We start from the raw sequence: 21743 nt of genomic DNA on the forward strand, positions 1-21743 counted from the left end.
AGTACCTGTTTCTGCAGCTTGCACAGTGAATGACTTCAGAAAGGGTCTGTGATTTCAGATTAGCAAGCATCTTAACCTATTTAGCTTAGAGAGATGACAGTTAAACAAACACTGTTCCTAAGAATTCTCTGTATGTACAAATGACGACTGTTTACTATGGAAAAGCAGCCTTGTCCCTGGATCATTTGTGAGGACACATGTAAAAATACATTGTTATCACAGTAATTATGAGGCTGTCCTTGGAGCAATGGTGTATTTTTAGCCATTGTTGCACTCTTGAAAAGATTCTCTTCATTGGGTCTCATTTGTACCCTGTCGTACTGTATATGTCAACCTCACTTATTTCTTGATTGAAATTAGCTGATTTAAGCCTTGTCCCACAAAAATATGTGCAGCAACTCCTCCTCCCCAACAGCTTGTATCATAAGGAGAAGGTCCATGTATTGTCTGCTGTGGACAGACATTTTGAGTTATATGCTGGTATCCATCACCTGAGTGTGGTGGAGAAAAATGGAAGACATGCAAAACCAGAGCAAGAGCCACCGCAATGAGGCTTCTGAATGGCAAAACCCTGAAAAACGTCTAAACCTTAAGTCTTCCTCTTTGTCTTGATGATTTTATATCCTTTCTACATCACAATAACGTAAACGGCACTATAAAATCACATTGAAGATACAGAACAAAAAGTGTTCTATATAAAACTACAAAGATGGCTATTTATGGTGACGTTTGGTCGCGGGTATATGACGTGATCCGCGGAGGGATCCTCACTTGTCAGGACCATGGTCAGAACGCTATGAGGCAGTGAACAGCGCAGGTCTGGCGTTACCTCCGCTACTCACTAGGACAGAGAGACGTTGAACCGTGAAGACGTTTGGCTGTGGACATTTCTGAAAACAAATGTTAACTTTCGGATAGTACCGTTCGCCAGGCTGTCTAGCGTTTCGTGGGCTAGCTTTCAGTTTACTTAGTGGTGCTCTGCGGTGGAAATAGGAAAAATGTCGTCTCCAAGTCCGGGTAAAAGGCGAATGGATACCGATGTGGTGAAACTGTATCCTTTCTGAACATAAACAACAGTCGCTCGTATCGCTGTCTTGTCAGTTAACGTTATGTCCTGATGTGTGTGGAGACATGATATGAGCAAAAACCGATGTGTTGATGCTGCTTGTTTTTTTCTTGGTAACCCACAGCAGAAGGCTTTCATTGTGAATGACTGGTGTTTTTGTGTAAACAACATTTTGCTAGCAAAGCCAAGTGTTCGTTATTTTCTGTACTGCGAACCTGCAGTCGCTGATCGGGACAGCTGTGTTGGCTAATCAGATCGGTCCCATCTCCCTTTTTTTTAATATAGCATTTTCCAACTCTGTATATTTCTAACGTTAGCTGTTTAGTTTGCTGTCTCTATTTGTAAATTACAGCAACAGCCGACCAGACGCTAACGGTATACTCTCCTTTTACAGGAATTTCTCTCATCTTGTTGCCCCACTAATACACCTGGCAGACTGTAAGAACACCTTATGAAAATGTGGTTTCTTTGTCCAGCCTGTTGTTGTCAGGGGAGTTAAGTTAAACTGCCCCTTTTTACACGTTGACACGAGAGCTTGTTTACATAACGTAAGACTAACGTCAACTCAAAATGCTGCTGTCTTTTGTTCTACTCTCGCAAAAAACGTCGCTGTTACTGCTGCATTCTGGGTCTTATTAGCTTTGCTTTGTAGCCCTACGAAGGGGTTTTTCCAATTGTGATATTGCATCTGCCACTTGGAATTGTTACCTTGTAACGCTGCCGAACTGTCTGGCTAGTCTGCTGGTTAATTTCAACATCAAAATGGCCACCTGATCTCTGTGTGTGTGTGTGTCTCACTGTACTTCAGTGTCTGCAGGCATATGGAGGGCTTACTTGTGGTTGTAATGTTTGCTAGAACATATTGGAATCTGAATGAATGTGGCAGCTGCTTTTGTTAAGTGGTACAGCTGCTGTCCTTAGCCTGCAGTCGTTTTCATCGTGCAATGCTTGAACTTTTAAGTGTGTTGGTTTTTCCAAGTAGTTTACTTTAGTCCTGCTGGTGTATAATTGTTCCAACTTCACTCAGGGCTGGTGCTCTAAAATGTAACCATAACAATTCAAGTCCACAAAATCTCCCAGAAGATCATTATGAAAAAAAGTAGCTTTTGGTTTTTGTCCCAGCACAGTGGAAACCAGCTTAATGATTGGGTAGCCTGTTACTAGCCGAAACCACAAGAGGGAGGGACTTAGAACAGCTGATGGGATGGCTGTGCAGCTTAGTCAAATATGGGACTAGAACTGGGCTGATCATAACCACCCCAAAAAACAAGGGTGAGCTGTCCCAACAGGGTCAACATCATGGTTAAAAAGGAACGCTTTGAGCGTCTTGGTTCTTTGATCCTGTTTCAACTTTATCAAGTTTTTAATGAAATCAAAAAATTACTGTATCATGAGTTGTGTCTGCTTATATATACAGGATTACATATATGCAGATGCGTCTCATACCATCAGTGGCCGATGTGTGAGTACACATGAACCAGGCGGCTGCAGCTAATGCTTATTTTTTTTAAAGCTACATTTGTCTTGTTATTTTGCCTGTTACCTAAAGGCATTTTATCACGTTTGTTAGCTAGCAGCAGTACTTGTTTGAGCAAGCTTATGCTCACCCCCCCCCCCCCTCCACTAATGTGTAGGCAGCCATGACAGAGTGGTAAAGCAGGCAGACCAAGAGTTTTTTAAGGATTGCGGCACGCACACACACACAGATGAGCAGTCGTCCTTCTTGAGCTACTTGATTGACAGGCAAGAGCAGGTTTGCTCTATGCCACTTGCTCGATTCCATGGAGGGCTCCATGTTACTGGTATGGGAAACAGTTCCTTCCTCCTGTTTTGTGTCCCCAGAGCAAAAACTATCAGTAACAACCTCGTCTCTGTGCTCCCTATCCCTGCGCCCCCCCCCCCCCCTAGTGTAACCAAAACCAGAAGCTCACACCGCCGTTTAGGAAGGAGTGGCTTCTTTTTTTCGCGGGATGACACTGAGAGCCCTCGTGCATTAATTTGCTGGGGCCACTGGAGAGCTGAGAATCTAGACCGTGGGCCATTCGGGGATTGATGAAAATGAATGTCAGAATGACCTCGGCATGTCGTATCACTGGGCTTCAAGCTTTGTCCTGAGCCAGGCTGATGGATGGCAGCCTGCTTTCATCACCAAATGTATGGTTTTTGCTTGCAAGTAGCTTAGACTCGTACTATCTAATATATAGTCCCAGAGAAGACATTAAGTGTTGGTTCACACATTATTGTCCTGTGTGTCCGCTACTCTTTCACACCCCTCCTTTGCAGTACTCCTGAGTGGCAAGAGACGGCTTGTTTATCGTCAACTTCTTGCCAAACGGCAGTTCTAAACCCTAAATCAGAGCTATTCCGCTGCATAACGTTTGGCCACTGGCTATTCGGGTCTTGCTCTTGGACATGTTGCTTTAATTTTTGGAACACGATGTTCCTGAACTAGAGTCTTCGAGTGTGTCATTTCAAAGGGCTTTACGTTCAGCTTGTTGTGTGGGGTTGACTGCACATGCTGTGTAGGTAGTTGTGCTATTATTTGCATGTATTCATCATTCCACTCGCTTCGCAAATGCTTTCAAGCAGCAAACTTTTATATTTACTCAAGAATAACCCGAAGAAGAAGAAGAAGAAATGTTGTGTATTTTCATAATCATCCCCCTCAACAAGGCCGTTATCATGTATGTTTATTTATTTAAGTCTCTCATCTGTCTTGGTATTAAGAACATGTAATTTATCTTGGTCAAAGAATTGCTGCATGCTGCACAATGTGTGTGTGTGTGATATGAAAGTAATAAGTCAAATGTGTAGGTGCCCTGCTAAAAGATGTCGATAAACTAATGGATTCATAACACCAAGGAGCAGAGTTTGAGACTCTTCTTTAGTCCATTGTCCTGATGAAGTGTTTCTCTTTATGATAACACAATGAGCCTGAAGACTTGAGGTGCATATTTGTTCATGTGTGTATATATGAAATCTCATTAGATATTTTCACGAAAACTAGACTGCGTCTCGGCCGTACTTTTCCAACCTTTCCAATGCTGCCGGAAGGTCTGAAAGTGATTGCATAGCAGTTCTGTGAAGCGTGGCCACAGATGAATTATATCCGAGACTGTGGGGAGTTGTTGGGGTGTTGCATACTTCACCAGCCCCGGCATCCATCATCGTACCTGGCATCAATACCGGTGTATGTGGGTCTCAATCATGTCTCCCCAAATTAGATGTAGGATGCAGGTATGCTGTGTGTCACGTTTGTGCTCCTTCCTGTTTCTTCAAGGATCCATCTTTCCTTGACGGGATTGTTGAGGCAGCATTTGGCCTTCAGTAATCTTGATTCATTCAGTTGTCCACAATCAGGGGTTAGTCTTTCAGGGGCATTGTCCACCTCCTCTCTCTTTTTTTTTTTATTTGAATGTCCTCCCCTCCGTCCTCCCTGAGAGGAATACCAATCCTGAGCTCTATCTGCACTCCGCTCTGTGTTTTTCGGGCCCCATTGTGCACTTGTAACATGACATCCGGACGGCATCAGCAGCGGACTCTTTTGTGTTTCCCCGTTTTACAAAAGCCCCATGTGACCTCCACCTCCCGCTGCTGTGTCAGACCATGTCACACAGTCACAGGCAGCTAATCTGCTCCCAGCGCTATTATTGCGGGACTGAAACCAACTGGACGCGGGTTTACTGTAGCGAAGGAGCCAGCGGTTTTCTGCCCGCTGCTGGCCGAGAGATTGACTGAATGAACAGGAGCGTGATGGACTCGTGATGAGAGCGGAGGGGGGGGGGGTAAAAGCTCTGGTCTGGCGATGAAGTTGCTTAAACAAAATGCCTGTTGTTATGTGTGTTATAGAAATAACTGCAGCAGGAGACACAAAGAAGCTAAGAGGGTTACAGAAAACGTGCAAGCCACAGTACCATTTAGCTTACAGCAGGCTGTGGGTATAAAAGCACACACAGTCAAACGATACGTTGTTTGGATTGGAATCTACAGTATGTCCGGTGATGGGACTTCACTTAAGCCACGCGTTCCTTGCTTCAGTAGGCATTGGCCGCATGGTTAACCCGAAAGCCCAGTTATCACATGTTTATTGTGGCTACAGGTTAATATTTAATCTGTAGTAAGAAGCTCAAACACTGACTAAGATAATGAAGGGAATGGCCCACCTGCTGTACACTCTCAGCCAGTGCTGAGCTGAGATAATTATGGTCCATTGACTTTTTCTGTGGTTGCTGGGTGTACATACCTCTTTGTTATGCTTATAATAATGCCGCATCATTCAGCCCTAAACCAAGCTCCTGCTCTTTTTAATCGAGTAAATTGGGGACGAGGTCCCTTCCAGTCAGCAGGGCCCCCACCTTGATTGACAGCCCTGTTTTGGGCATCTCTGACCGTATAGGAGATTTGAGGCCCTCACTGTTAATCCCACAGTGCTAACAGTGAAGCTTCCCGCACGCATGGCTGAGTTCCCTTTAGAAAAACAGATGGACTGAAGTTCCTCTCTTTGTTTCACATGATTTTTTTATTTTTTTCTTCCACTGGGGAGCTCAGCCTGCCGCTGTCGCTCACGTGCGCTGCTGCTTTAATGTGGGAAACCGAAGGAGCTACATTTGGCTTATGGACCAGTGATGCTGAGACGCGTGTTGACTTTAAGGTACCCCCTTTGTTTTGGGCTAAAATGTACGCCTATGTATGAAACTAAAGAGCCTTATCAAACAAGTGCAACCCACGCTGTCCACACCCTACACGTCACTCCATCTGGTAATCTGCCTCGGTGTGTCTCCCCTGTAGCTAGTTGATCAAATTAGCCGTGGTGTCTGTCTCTCAGTGCACTGTAATTCAGGTTTGTTAGCAGTTTCCCCAACATGTCGGTGTTGAAATTCAGTTGGGGGGGCTGTAATCTTGTCCTGTCTGTTGGTAGATTTGCTCATTAGATGGTTGCCTCGGATTCAGGTCATTGTTTCTCCTGCCCTGGCTCAGTTTTGTGATCATTAATGATAATTTTGTTTGTGTGTATGCACGCAGCCCGGTCGCTCAGACTCTGTGCTACTGCTGTAAATAGACTGTTGATTTAGTGAAAGGCTGAGAGGAGGAGGAGGAGGAGGAGGAGCAGCTGAGGGATTCACGTTTGATTGCAGTGGGTGGGCTCTCATCTCCCACCAGCGAAGACAAAGAACTTAGCCTGTGCAGTACTGTGCCGTTCCAGCTCTCACACAGGGAGCTAGCCGTCAGCTAACGTAGTCCACATAGGCCTGTATTCAATGAGAACCAAATCTGCATTGCAAAAATAATTCCAATACGTTGGGTTAACCTAATCCTTTTGTTTCAATCGTACGTTAAATGTGTTGAAATTCCAGATGTGGACTTGTGACTGAAGTGTTCATAGAGATAATGTACTTCCCAATCCACCTTCCAGTGAGTGCAGCACTTAAAAGCTACCATTGCATTTACATGTGGACTTCAGTGAGTCATGTGCCCATTGATATGTAAAACGTGCTGCAAGGTTTTCTTTTCACCGACCGCACACGCTGGCACCGAGTGCTCCATCAGAATTCAAACGCGTAGTGTGTCAGAGCGAGCCAACCTACTTTATTTCATATAACTGACATTGTTCTTAATAATTGTGCTGTAACCTGTCAAAGTGGTTGAGAAGGGAGAACAATGTATCGGCGTGGTTGTACCAAACTAAGCCTTTCTACTCAGCCATGGGCCTTTTTATACCCTGGTAGTTCTGGGCTCATTGTTACCAAACTGAGCGAAAGAAGTGCTGTGGCGCAGTTCTAATTGTTAGGTGAAGCCTTGCGACTGTGATCATGCCATTTTCTGAACTTGGCCGTCTGACCAAACTGTATTTAATTAACTGCTGTTTTAGTTCATTTCTTCAGATGATTTGTGAGGCGGCGGTAGTTGGCAGAGCGAAGAATGAACGTGAGGCTAGCAGGGCTGTTTCGGGTTTGTCTCCTGTGTAACCCATTTCCTGTCCGACATCAAAGAAGCTTATGTTGTGTTTAGTGATAAGCGGAGGGTAAAGTAGAACCTTAACCTTAAGAAAGCTCCCGATCCCTTCAGAAGTTTGTTCATAAACAACTTTGTGGACGTCTGAATGTGATCTACAAGTCAAGGCGAGCTTCATTGCGACTATTCTAGCCCGGTCCTTGAACGATTAGATCGCTCCGTGTGGCTTGTTTATTTGTTTTGCTTCCACACAGAATAATCTCATGTGCCTAATCTGTTTGCAAGTATGCTGCAGTGAAGGTGATTAAGTCCCCAGATCAGCAGATCTATCCCTCGTATTTCTTGTGGGATCCGGGCCCGGACGAGGGGGAAGTGAGAGCAGCTGGCATGACCGCAGGCATGTTCGGATCATACCAGTGCACCTATTTTCAGTTATCGGAGCCAGCCAGGGCAGCCATGATCAGCCAGGACCCCCTTCGCCTCATGCTGGAGCTCAGAAGAACACATGCCGTACATTGACAATGAAGGACGGAGGCTGAGGTGCACCACCATTTCCAAATCAGTCAAGCAAACGCTGAAACACGTTTAAACTCCTTATCTCATTGGCCACCATGTAAAGAACCCTAAACCAAACATGCATGACCTTTGAGTTCTGTCACGCTGGCTTGATGATTAGCTACTTTACTGCTGCACCCAAATCAAAACCCCCTGAACCTGATTATTAACATTTGATATGAAATAGGAAAAACACCTGAAATATGAGCTTGGTGTAAGAAGATCCTTATTTTCATATCGTCAGTAGTGTAAATGAAGAAGCCGTGTGGAGCCATCTGTGGCCTGTGTGAACGGGAGCTGTTGTTAAACTTCAGTTAGACTCCCGAGCTGCATTCGAATTGAGTCGAGAGGCTTTGACTTGATGAGCAACAACAGAAAGAAGAGAAGACGTTGGCCTCGGAATGAGAGGACATGTGAGAGAGGAATGGGTCAGTGAGGGGTTGACCGGTGACCACTGCGGTTTTGCTGTTGAGCCGATTTTAAATCGCACCGTCACAGCACCTATCGCTCGCTCTGCCTGCTGTGGCAGGATGGCTGCTGCATGTGCTACTCGAGCCGCCTCTGTTTTCAGACCGCCGAGTGAAGTGGAGGTCACGCTGTAGTCCCGCTTGGCTCGGCGCAGAGCACGAATACAGAAAGAAGTGTATTGCACAAACGCGGGCACATTTCCACACTGGCTAAGACTTGAGAAGAAACAATGCACATGTTTAAATAAAGGTGGATGCACTAAACACTCTTAGACTCTAATGCTGAAAAATGACTTTCCCTCTTTGAATATCAGAGAGTGGCTGTTGAGCCCACATTGGGAGGAAGAAGAAGAAGTTGATGGTGTCGACTTTGTTTTTCGGTTTCATTGTTGCTCTTCTGTTGTACTTCTTCATTAGCTTGTATCGTTTTTTCGGCGGAGGAAGCCAACCCATTGCTTGCGCTCTTGAGGAGAGCTGCTGTGTTTCCTGCCTTTCATCTGCACGGCCTCAGATTGTGCACTGCAGCTTCAGTCGGCGTGTAAGGGAGAGCAAACCAAAGAGAGGTTGCTGCCTCCTTATCTCCAGACGGAGATGTGCTGTAAAACCAGTTGCTCTCTGTGAAGAGTGTCGTGTTTCTTCTGCCATTAAAACAAATCCACATCCTTTAATCCCTGTGTACTTAAAAAAACGAACAATCCTTTTTACACCATGGTTTGTCTCTATGCAAAAAGGAAACCTTCCCCATATGAGGCTGTGCAGGAAGGCTTTCACCTCTCTGAAACAGAGCTCTATTCCCAGCGGTAGGATATGACTCTGCGTTCTCTTTTGTGTGGACGGGTCATCTGGTGGTCAGAGTGTAGCCCAGCATGTCACAGCCCGTCTTTCCTGCTCTTTATCTCCTTAACAATCTGTCCCATGACAAATTCGGAGGGTTTCTTATTGGAAACCGCAACATGAAAAGCTGACCTCTAAGTAAAATGAACCATGCCCCAAACAAAAGCTCTCGTGTGAACAACGCCAAAGAAACAACACTTCAGTTTTTGTCAATCACTTGTAAATCTTGAGCTGCTTTTTCTTCGTAAAGTCAAATCCAGACATGGGTTTTGTCCCGTTTTGTGAGTCTCGTAAACACACAGTTGACATCATCATCATCATCATCATCCTCATCATGGGCCTGCAGTCCACAGCAATGATGTCATTCACGTCCACAGATCTGCCTGCAAGGCCAGATCAGCGTTCACCAGGCTGAGCTCTTTTCTCTCATTATCTCTGCATCACTATGTCTCTGCCTCTCCTTTTGCATCACTCTCTCTCTATCTTTTTGCTTCATTCTTCACAGCTCTCTGTATCATCTTCTCATGCTCTCTCTCTCGCTCTCTCTCCCCCGTTTCAGCCCCCCAGCTCTGTGTGACCCTTTTTTTTCTCCTCGCTCCCTTTATGTTTCTCCTCCCCGCTGGCTTTTTGGGGGTTACGGCGTATTAATGTCCTTCAGGCGGGCTTCTTAACTTAACTTCTTATGTTCAGCCTTTGACGGTCTTCTTCTCTGGTTAGTGCCATTACTAACTTGAAATTCTGAATGTGCGTTCCTTTGTGCTTCTCGGTAACCGAACTCTCTCCCAGCGCTTTGGGGATTATTTGATTTGCCGCCTTTCCTGTTATTTCAGCCCAGAAGCTCTGTACCTTCCCTTTTTAAAAGGGTTACTGGAGGCTGGAGGTGTCAGCAGGTGGTCAGCGTATTGCCTGCTCAGATGTAAATATCTGACCTGTGGAGCCAGTTTGGTCTTTTTGAATTTGATTGTACATGCAGATGACATACAGATGTATTAATAGCTGAAGTAAATAAACAAAGAAACGAGAAAGACAATAAGAAGTTGATACTGGATTTAAAAAATGTATTTTATCACCCTGTGTATATGAAAGGACAGTACAGCCTTCTTCTTCCCCTCCAGACCATAAAAACAGAAAAGTGAGTTTGACTTTGAAACTATCCAGTGCCTCCCTTTCAACAGATCAACAACGTCTCTGTCTCCAAAGAGGGGAATGTTCACGCATGGTTGACACCACGTTGTGTGAGTGCTGTTTATGATTCCCCATCATGTTTGTGTTCCACACTTAGAAGGAGTCTGGTCAGGATGGGGATATTTTAATCCAGGGTCGGACGGGGATAATGGCCTAAACGGACCGAAAGGAAAACAAGACATGTCTAGACCACAACCTTACGTGCTATTTACTGCATATTTCTACACTTAAATGTGCCGTATGAAGTTTAAAACCAGGATAACATTGACCTTAGTGCTTAGATACACTTGGCTAATTGGTAGCCTGAAAGTAGGTCTTTAAGACCTCGTCTTGCTGTGCAGTGTTTTAAAGTTGTTGGTGTTACCACAGGAGACTGTTGCTGTTACAGCTCAGGGAGGTGTGTGTGTGTGTGTGTGTGTGTGTGTGTGTGTGTGTGTGTGTGTGTGTGTGTGTGTGTGTGTGTGTGTGTGTGTGTGTGTGTGTGTGTGTGTGTGTGTGTGTGTGTGTGTGTGTGTGTGTGTGTGTGTGTGTGTGTGTGTGTTGATTGGACTCTCTGTATCAGATTACAAGTGGGTGTAAAAGCATATTGACTCACAGATTATGATTTATCTATACTAATCCAAGGTGTGTGTGTGTGGGGGGGCAGATTGTTGCTATGATGGGGTTGAGGAACAAACGTATGTGAGCAAAACAATGTTGTTAGGAGTTGAGTGGTGGTTAGGTGACAATGAATATGTTAAATCTACATTAATATACGGATTATGTTGATTAATCAGTAACTACTTTCAGTGGTTTTTAATTCTTACCAGATTTGGCTCTGGTACGTGAGATATGGTGTTTACATGTAATTATAGCAGCTTTTAAAGGCGAGCAGATCTATTCCTATAATATTCAAGATGTATGTCGATTCAGGTTCTTGCCAATTTATTAGTTTACAGTGTTCATGTCACTTAATGACTTCACTTGACTGGAATTGAGACACCGACGCACCCAAATATTTGAATGCCTGAAATAGAAATGTAATATTGATGTGCATGTAAATGCACCATACAATCCTACTTCTGTTTTTGAACTCTTGCCAGCTGTTCCTGCGAAACCAATTTGCCTTCCAGTTTGAAATGCAATGTGTCACCTTTGTTTTAAAAAAAAAAAACAGACAATGCAGCACCTAGTTACTTGTTATATACTGAACGTCCTGCCGATCAAGTTTTGTGACCGGCCACGCATCTCTTTCTCTCTGTCCGACTCGCTCAGTGGCTGCTTGTCAACTACACTCTCGATGCATCTTTCAAACTGTTGAGGATTTACAGGCTCCACCAGCAACTCCCCTCTGCTCGAAGACTCCTTCATGGGTGGAGGAAGGTGCGGCCGACAGTGACTTGTAGTTATTCATTGGGGGGGAATAAGTGGTTAGAGGTTTCGGTCTACCTGTATTAAACAAAAGGCCCGGATATTAGACCATCGTGTCATGACTATGGTGTTAAAGTTTGGTTACAATAAAGGTTGTAAGTAGGTCATTGCATTAGTGATGGTGGGGATATTGCTCATTTGTGTCTCCCTTTCCCTGCCTCCTCGTTCACACACACACACACACACACGCATGTGTACAGATCACCATCACTCTTGACCGTCTGCGTTTCTGCTCTCTTGTAATTCGGTTGTCGTGAATCTCATTTCGAACAGGTTGACCGGTTCGTTCCTCTGGCTCCTCGGTCAGTGTGGCTAATGTCAATTAGCCTGCGGCGTAATCGGTGTTGATTCAACCCCATTAATAGCTTATCCCCCCCACCCCTGCCTCACTGCTGTCCTCCTATATAACATAACGCACACAGTCCATAACACCAGTAGTTTCACTGCTACATTAGTAAGGTGCACGCGTGTCCTCATATGAAGGGCAGAACTTGGTAAAACTGCAGAAAGCAAACACAGCGTATGTCGTCTGATACGTCTGACTGGAGTCTCCCTATTGCATGCGGCGGGATGCTGTTTTGCTCGTATTGTCGGTGGTTGTTCACTCTGCTGTGGACTTTTGCCTCAGAATGGCTCTTTGACGCCAACACGAGTCAGAACAGAGAGCTTCCTCTTCTGTCTGACAGTGACACATTTCCTTGCAGAAGCCAGGGATTCAGTCTCGACCAAAAGCTTAAAAATAACCTCCAGTTTGATTTAACCCTTCAGGGGGTCGGGGGGGCTACCGCTAATGGGATTCTCGCTCAATCCGGATTGACGAGCCAGCTGCTGCCGTGTGGCACGGGAAACTGGGTTTCATCCCATCTCTTAAACCTTCCGACTCTCCCTCTCCCTCGTGTTCATTCTCTCTTCCTCTCCGCTCGCATGAGAGAGAAATCATATCCCTGTGATGATCAAAAATAATCAGAGCGAGCATACATCGTCTGCTCACAGCTGTGATATTGGATTTTCCACATAATACACTGAATACAAATAATCAAAAGTCTAGCAGGGTTAGTTATGAGTGTAATTATGTATTGACTGTTTCTGTGCTAGATTTATTGGATAAATATCTCGGCCGGCTCAACAGTTCATCAGGAGTCCCAACATTCTTGCGTCAAATGAAGAATGTATGTCATGTGTGATCCAGATGTTACTATTATTATTAATAAGAGTCTTATTATCTGCAGTATGTTGCATGCAGAGGGTTAGGTTCAAAGTGATTGTGAGAGCACCTGCCTTGCCATAGTTTTGGAATCACTGGCCCGCATACTTCACATTCAGTCTCGGGGATATTAATTGACGAAGGTGCAGAATGACAAATCGGCGCGAGGCTATCGATTGCCATTCAAGGTCCAGGACTACGGGTCAAATATGAATCCGACTGTAATTTTCCTGCATTGATTTGTTTTCATTATCTGTCCAAAGCTATCATGACTCTCTTTAGTTTTCATAACTCTGTATGATATGAAAGGATGATGTTGGCTAGCAGAGAGGGAAAAAGGTCGATTTAACTGGCAACAGCTGAAGCAGCTGAATTACTATTTTCACAGAATATTATTCAAGAGTGGTTTATTATTATTGTTGTTTGTTTATGTTTATGTTTATGCAGTCATGTGAAGATGTTGTCCTTAACGACTTTACAGCATCGAGAGCAAGCATGAAGTCACCATCCTCAGTGGACTCAATGAATTTGTAGTGAAGTTTTTCGGCCCACAAGGAAGTAAGTGTTCTCTTTTCTGATTTTAACATAGATTTTAGTTGATTTTTTTTGTCCAGACATATTAAACAAGTTTCCTGATTTGTTGCTGAATCCTCATTCAGGCTAATTCATGTTCTCCCGGTTCCAAGAAATATTCAGCAAATTAAGCAACGTGTATTCGTGCATCCGCCATTTGGGATCTCGAATGCTCTTATGTTTTAAAAGTAGTAATAAATCCAGATTGTCATTGCTATTAATAACTGATAATCTTCCCACATCTGACATTTAGTTAAAGTAAACAGAGGGTGAAATGACAATGAATGTGGGGCCGACGTCGGCCGTCACAGGAGTCGGTCGTTGCAACATAAAGAGAGGTTCGTCACAGCAGGCCTGGAACGTGAAATGGATTGAAACCAGGCAACTGAGGCAACGACGTGTAAAACGGAGGAGCTGGGCTTGAGGGGAATTTGGATGAGCAGGAGTGGCCTCATCAGCAGGAAATACTTCTCTGGTGTGCTGTTCACAACATCTTCCGCACTGAAACCACCGCCACTTAGGCGTCGGTAAAGAGGGGAAGTTGCCTTTTGACCCCGTTTTATGACGCCTCGTAACTACGCCGAAATAAAATGGCACTGCTCTCTGCCCACACGTGTGTAGCATGCACGTGCTCCTCACCGTTCATCTTCAACAAGTGTGTTTTTCGTCTATGTGCTGTTCAGTTTCAGTACTACACACTCAAACAATCTCACTCTCTTCCTCTTTGATGTCGGTGTATTATGTGAAGGGAACTGGGCTGAAATACATTACAGCGTAAGATAAAAGAAAACGGCAGAGGGAGGTGGTGTGTGCGTAGCTCATTTCTCAAGTCTTCCGCTCTCTGTTGTGTTTCTGAGAGCGGAGAAAGGAGTGCAGAAAATTGATACAACCCTACAGTGTCTGAACCCATTAGAGTGCATAAAGGATGAAATATGACGTTCAATGGAATGAAAGTCTCTCCTCTGCCCTCCACGGTGTTCTCTCATTATTTCTTGTGTCTCCTTCCTCATGTGCAGCACCGTACGAAGGAGGCGTGTGGAAGGTGCGAGTAGATCTTCCCGACAAATACCCTTTCAAATCACCATCAATAGGTAGGGGCTCCACTGTCGTATCAAGATAACATCGCAGTCTTTTTTCTCCAACACGTTCATCATCTCTACTTTGCTTTTTCAGGATTCATGAACAAGATTTTTCATCCCAACATTGACGAAGCGTAAGTTGATTTCAGTCACGCCGTTGAAGTGTGTCCTATTTTAGCTTTTTTCACGTGTTGTGTTCTAGGCCTTGAAATAGTGTAGAAGGAGTCCGCTTATGTTGTGAACTACACTTTTCATACTTTGATATGAGTCGCTAGTTTTGGCACAATCCGCAAACAGCAGTAAATCCTACAAAATATTGAACCGAGCCACGCTCTGTGTTTCTCCCGGCCCACTAATCCACCGCTTGGAGGCCAGATCCTCTGAGGGACGTGCCCTGTGAAGGGAGGACCAAGTAGGACAGTCTAGTCTCGCAAAGACCAAAGAGAATGGTGCATTGAGGCCGCTCCCATCAGAAAGTTTTATATGTCATTTATTTATGTCAGGCTTCCATTATTCAAACCCAGCTTTGCCATTGGTCTACTTACAGTAATGCACTCACCAGTGACTGATAATTATTTGATTGCAACTACCTGTTATGTCTGACCTGGTCATGATATTTCGCAAGTTGACGACAACCTCCTGAACTCTCCTTTTTAAGCGCTTGACTGCCACACGAGTATTTAGGGCGCCAAGGAATATATATCCCCCCCCCGTGCTCCACTGTGAGGCAAAAGAAAGCTGCGTTTCTCAGCCACATTGGCAAAAAGGACAAGCCCCCGATGAACCGTTTGACATACTGGGACCCTCGTTGCACACAGATTGGCTCGTCCCGCCCGTCGGCCGTACCCCTCTAACTCTTGTTTTCTTCTCGGTTTCCCCAGGTCAGGGACAGTGTGCTTAGATGTCATCAACCAGACGTGGACAGCCCTTTATGGTGAGTGGACCCAACTGCGTACGTGTCCATATTAAGTTCCCCCTCACTGGAGGTCTGTGTGATTATGTGCGAATATCTTGACACGATGCCATCGGCACCAGATAGGTGACTGCGGCGCCCCCCCCCCCTCGCTAAAAGGTGTGGCCACATTGGGCAGCATTGCACAATTGGCCCTAATCTACTTACTGAGGGGAGAAGTGAGCAATAACGAGGTAATACCCTCGCCCAGCAAGGTCAGAAAACAGTCCCCTTCGACAGGGATAGTTGACCGTCTGTCAGCTGTGAACGACATGCTCTCGTGATTGTACTTACCGCTTGTCACCGCATGTCTCTTTGCTGCTCTCCATGTCCCTTTGCCCTTCTCCCTATCTCCCCATTCGTTTCTCATTACAGCCCCTCCACAGGGCTGAGATAGCTGTTGAGCAATATAAATGGCATTACAGTAATGCCATTAGCATTTGTTTCAGCTTCCCCTGCCTATTTATCTTCACTGGTGTCCTGGAAATGACCCCAACTCCGATTCCAGCGTTTTGAAATAGAGACGGGAATATTTGCTGATTAATGTCGATGTCATGTGAGGCAGCTTGGCCTGTTTTTCTCTACAATTACATCAAACCCATCAAGAATCACATTTGAGTTATTTTACCTTTTTGTTTGTGCACAGATTTAGCTGTACTTGACGTTTTGAAGAGGAAAAAAATCCGATTGGACAAACATGGAATGAATGGACCAATCAACCAAGCATTGTCTGTAATGATTCTGTGTAACGCAAGAGGGAACAAAAGCAACTGATTAAATCACGTAAACATGATGATGCTGTACAATAGCATGTAGGAAGGTGTTAGTTTCCCCAACATCAATGGGCTCAACAGTGACACCCCGGACATGAGCGCAGAATTGCAGTTTTCTTTTTTCCCCACCGGGCCTCAGCTGTGAGAGGAAGCTGAGGCCTGCTAGCAGAGCGCTAGGGGAAGGGATCAGTGTGGTTCTAGCCTCTGACAGCCCATGCTAGGCATCTCTGTCGGCTCATCACTGACTGATAATGTGTGTCCATTGATCTGTTGCCTTCTTCCCCAGATTTGACCAACATCTTTGAGTCGTTCCTGCCCCAGCTGCTGGCTTACCCGAACCCCATCGACCCCCTGAATGGAGATGCAGCTGCCATGTACCTTCACCGGCCTGAGGAGTACAAGCAGAAAATCAAAGGTTAAAACTAATCACAATCCTGTTGGGTGTGGATTCCAGATCCCTTTAGATTTTTAGGTTATTGCACACCCAGAAAAAGTTCTTCTTCCAATGTCATTACCTCACAAATATGGAGTTTAGGCCCTCACCTTTTCCTGTCTGACCATTCTCTCTCTCTCTCTCTCTCTCTCTCTCTCTCTCTCTCTCTCTCTTTTCGTCCCTCCACAGAGTACATCCAGAAATATGCAACAGAGGAGGCTCTGAAGGAGCAGGAAGAGGGGGCAGGCGACTCTTCATCTGAAAGCTCCATGTCTGATTTCTCAGAAGACGAGGCCCAGGACATGGAGTTGTAGTGATCGGAGGGCTCCCCCATCCCGCCTCCTCCTTTAACCCCCACAGAGACTATATTTGATTTCCTAACCATGAGAAAGCAGACTTATAATATTCATATTTAAACAAGTTGATTTTTTTTATTATTATTATTATTATTATTATTCCTACTAAACAAGGATTTTTATGGATATCTAGCCTTTGGTGTGTTTGACAGACACCCCTCCCGTTCTGTAGCTGTTTCTCCCTTCACAGCGTTCACACGCGCCTGTTATCTCCACGTTTTTAAGGTGCGTCATGTAGGCGTAGGCAGGAAGTCTCCCCGTGAACATCTCATTTCTTTACTCAAAATTTCACTTTTTAATACATAAAAAAAAAAGTATATGTGTTTGACCTGAAACCTAATTTCCTTTCCTTTTTAGCTGCTCCACCACAGAGCTGCTTAGGTCTTGCTTGCCCAGGTGTACAGCTCTACAATATTATCCCGTAGTCGAGACTGTGTTTCTGAGGCACAATCCCACCCAAGGTGTCATAGCACACCTTATATAAAAGTACAAGAAGTGTAGTGCCAAAAGAAGCTCATAAATCAACCCTGAATGCTTCCTCAGCATATCTTTTTCAACATTCAGCTGCGTGTTTCTTTACCTTTTGTGTTACTCTTTGTCGACCTGCTGCTGCCTGTCTACATGTGCCACCGTGCAGAGCAAAATAAATGCTTAACGAGGTCTTGTGGGGGGGGGATAATTAATCAGATCCATGTCTTGTCAGAGTGACAATGTGATGACAAAGACGTGTTGGGTGCTGTTCCGTGTTGAACGTCCACACTAGCTGCATAAACTGCACGGATGATTCATGCACAAAGGCAATGAAGACAGAAGTGGCATTTGTTGAGATTCTGGTCGTACTGACTTGGTGTGAGGGGACCCCGCAAACGGACCAGAGCTACCCTTTAAAACATCTCACCATGTGAATTTCATTTTTCATGCAAATTTCTGTCACCTGAGCGCCAAACATTCCCACTGTGCAGGATGCCGCCGGCTTTCAATCACCTGTCCTGCTTTTTAAAACATACATTTCTATCAGTGTCGTTGGTCACGAACAACCTTTTCAGGTAGAGGAAGAATGTATTTATCACCTCTTCTGGTGAATTTAGGAAAAAAACCAGCACCAAAGTCAGTTTTTAATTTGAGTGAAAAGCAGCAGAAATGGAAAGATTCCGGTTTGTGTAGTATCGCTCCGCCTCACATTCCACTGTTACCTGGAGTTTGCTCCAATGCATGCCCGTCATAAAGGTCCCGCCTGTGGTACGTACCCCGACTGCATCAACTCGATTCCCCCTGTTATGTCTGCCTACCAGGAGCTCTACTTTGAAAAAGTTACAAAATAAGAGCCCCAATGTATGACATTCAGGCTTACAGCAATCTTTGTTGAGGGGATTGATTTAATATGTATAGGTTTGACCTCCTTATCTAAAAAAGAAAATGGTGTTACTCATTGTTGATTCAATGGGTTAAGATGCAAATCTATGATGCGTGGAAGGAAATTGCAATTGCAGCTTCGACCTTTTGGCTGTCTTTTATTTCCTGTACTTTTTATTTTTGTTGTGTTTTATGTACAGCGTCTACCTTGTGCAGTGATAAGACACCTCTCTGTAGCCTCATGAAAACGTGCTTGTCGAGGCCAACGTTGCAGTCGGAACTACCTAGAAAACCCTGAAATGTATTCACGTCATAGATTGCAGTAAGAATGACCGGTCGCTTTGTGGCAGATTGTGCATCCTGAGTGCGAGAGTCGGAAGCTGAATCGGGCACAAAAGGTCACCTCATCACTTCTGAGCTCAACTCGTCTGTGCCTCATCACAAAAGGAAGTGTGACCGTTGAAGAACTTCCCAGAGCCATGTTTCCAGACAGTCATGAAGTCCAAAAGTCACGAGAAAAGCACATGTTTTATACACATCTTTTACTCTCCTCTGTCTGTAAAGTGACACTGTGCAAATTGTGATTCGACGTCTAAATTTCCACGCAGATAAGGGGAGTTACCCAGGGCTGAGTCGCATTGGGTTCATTTCAGCTAATGTAGGGTTGTTAGACTTTTCTGGCTCAGGTTCGAAAGTACAGTTTGGTTGAATCTTGTATCATTGTGATTAACATTTTCACCCAGGACGCATTGAAAGGATGGAAATCATACTACTATTTGTTGAACTGTGTCTTTGACAGGATAGTTAGTTTCACTGGGTGTTGACTTCAACTAAACAACATGCGCTGTATGGCTGTTACAGATTAGAGTTAGCTAGTTGGGTAAACTTGCCTGATTTAAAGCAATCATCTGGTTTTTTTAGTTAGTGTCTGTTGTGTGGTAAAATGTGAGATACTCCATAGATGTGCCTGTTGTACAGAAGAGCGTGAGTGATTTCAAACTCGGGTTTATGTTCGACCTGTAGTGAGCCTGATGGATCCAGCTGTACAGAAGTGGTTCAGCCCTTTTCAAGAGATTGGATTTTCTCCCCAAAACGTGATTTACAACACAATTATATGCTCATAATTGTCACATTTCTATGCCGATTTTAGAACAGACACACTTCCTGACTTTGTTTTTCATTTCCAATATTTATCTGAAGACTTTGGCTGTTAAACGTTTATGGGTAATAAGTTCTCTCATCCTGTCTGATGAGGTTTTGGTCGTTAGCTCAGGGTTAGCTTCCGGCAGGATGCAGCCGTCGCAGAGCTAACTTTTGTGATATTCAACATGTTCAAGGCAGTATAAAGCTATGTGAATGTTTTCATGTGTGCAGAGTGTTTGTGGTGAAGTTTGGCATCCGCATCCACTTCAACAGAACAAAACTGCAAACCGTGTGCAGAACCCCACTCTCTCTCAATCGGCTTGTGTTTCTCTCCCTAAGCTGCCTATAAATGTTTTTATTCACTATAGAGACCTTTTTTAGTTTTTAATCTCGGTCATCAAGCGCCACTGCAAGTTATGGGTCAGCTAAATTATCACACTGATGATACCCTTGATTTTTTTTTTTTTTTTTTTTTTCAGTAATTTAGATTGAATGCTTGTTTTACTTTACATTTGGGCAGTATTGTATGCGAGTGCCGAAAACAAGGTATATCCGAGTTGAGAATTGTAATAAAGTAGCACATTATGAGGCAATGGTGCAACAGGGAACTGATATTTTTGTCTTTTTCAAAAACAAGACTTTTGTGTTCGGGTAAAATCATAGGTTTGGTTTTAGTTTTTCAGCAATAAATTGATGATGTACTCAACTGTGGCCTGGTATTGCGCTGGTCAACGTGACAACCATCGGATCTTTTCAGCGGCCTCCCTCATTTTTCTCCACAATTCAAGGTCAAGAGACATAATTACTGCCTTTTGTGATTCAGGTCAACAACTAAAAGAAAATGTCCTCAAACCAGCGAATGATTATGTTTCCCATTCCAACTGAAAAAGTATGGAGAAACATGTTTTTAAATTTAATTTCCTTTTGGCTTTCTCTCCTCGTCCTCGTCTGCTCTCAGACCACAGGTGTGCAGATAGCGATATGTCTTCACTACTCAGTTTTAAACGGTGTCTCCGGACAACCACATTAACGTGATTGATGGGGCCCTCAAAATTCTAACTGCAGAGAAGGGTCCAGTCCAGAGCCATATCCCCACAACCATATACCTGCACAATCCCCCGCACCCTGCCGGATTCAATGAGGATGAAGGACATCGGCTAAACAAATGGACCGATCTGTCATTAATCCATAGACGGGGACGTCCAGGGCTCGTCCTCCGTTTTATCAGCACAGCTGCAGAGAGCCAGCACCCTAATCTTGTAATATCCCCCCCCCCCCCCCCCCTGTGTGTTGACTGTATCTCCTCGTGCACTTGCATGCGTCTGGTGTGGAGTCGAGGCTCGCTTGGTGCACACCTCCCACGTCTTGTGCTTGTGTGGATTTGTGCCCTGTGCTGGCCTACTGCTGCCATCAGGGGATTTAGCAGGCACACACAGCATGGTAATGGCAGTTGTTTTTTTAAATAGAAACTATGTATTTGTTACCTAGTGTGCGATACCTGAGGGTTAAAAAAAAAAGTCAAAAGGTTTTTATTTTGTTTTGAAAAGTTCATCCGTGGTCTTATTTTTATCATCCTCTTTGCCCTCTTGTTTTTTTCTTTGCATTGTGAAGTGGGCATGCTTGTCAAAAAGACAAATGCTCTCTATTAATAGGCTTATAACCTCATAAATAGTTGTGTATAAAATAAACTGTTATAACTTCTTTTTTTAATAAAACATTCAATGTGTATAAAAGTTTTTTTTGTCTGATTCTTATATGTTGCACCCTGAGTACTGTGACATCCTGATACAATACATGTTATATCATCAGGACTTTACTGGAGAAAACCTGTACACACGATATCTAAACACATTCAACGTACAGTCTTTTTATTGTTCATACACGTTGGAACCTGTGGATGGGTGGTCTGATAAGGGAACGTCTATCTCCCTTTACTTTCACTCATCGAGCTGAATTCCAGTTGTATCAGATGTCTTTAAGGTGAACACAATTATTGCACTCTTCTCAAACACTTGTGTTATCAGATTGATGTTTATTACATTTCATTTTTACATAGTTTTTCAGCCATTTTTAACAACATTTTAATATTTATATTTGTATGGTTTGCTTTACAACTGTGCCATAATGCACTTTCTTTTACATTTGTATGTATGGGGACAAATGCAAAGGTCGTCAACACACAAGGTATTTTAATACTTCTATTCAGTTAGTCTCCACACTTTTAAATCTATATTATGTAACGTTGTACAGATTACATTTCTTCCACAGAGAACTGGCCTGTAGTAGCAGAACTTCCACAAGGTGTCAGTGCGGCACCACACTCGACTGTGTCTCGACTCCACATCTCCATGTCTCATCCAGCCTGTACAATATGAGCCACTGTCTCCAGCGTGCTCCCTGAAATGGGG

The 21743-nt window shown here is 44.2% G+C and overlaps 1 protein-coding gene across 1 annotated transcript; it reads left to right on the plus strand.

Moving 5' to 3' along the window:
• Positions 1-817: 817 nt before the first annotated feature.
• Positions 818-21062, plus strand: ube2h (ubiquitin-conjugating enzyme E2H). Its single transcript, XM_079184065.1, has 7 exons — positions 818-1051; positions 13155-13231; positions 14263-14337; positions 14420-14459; positions 15207-15259; positions 16337-16465; positions 16673-21062. Exons 1-7 carry the CDS (start codon positions 999-1001, stop codon positions 16795-16797), a joined length of 552 nt encoding a protein of 183 aa, XP_079040191.1. The 5' UTR covers positions 818-998; the 3' UTR covers positions 16798-21062.
• Positions 21063-21743: the final 681 nt, after the last annotated feature.

Source organism: Pholis gunnellus (genome assembly GCF_910591455.1).
Source record: "Pholis gunnellus genome assembly, chromosome: 22".
NCBI lineage: Eukaryota > Metazoa > Chordata > Actinopteri > Perciformes > Pholidae > Pholis > Pholis gunnellus.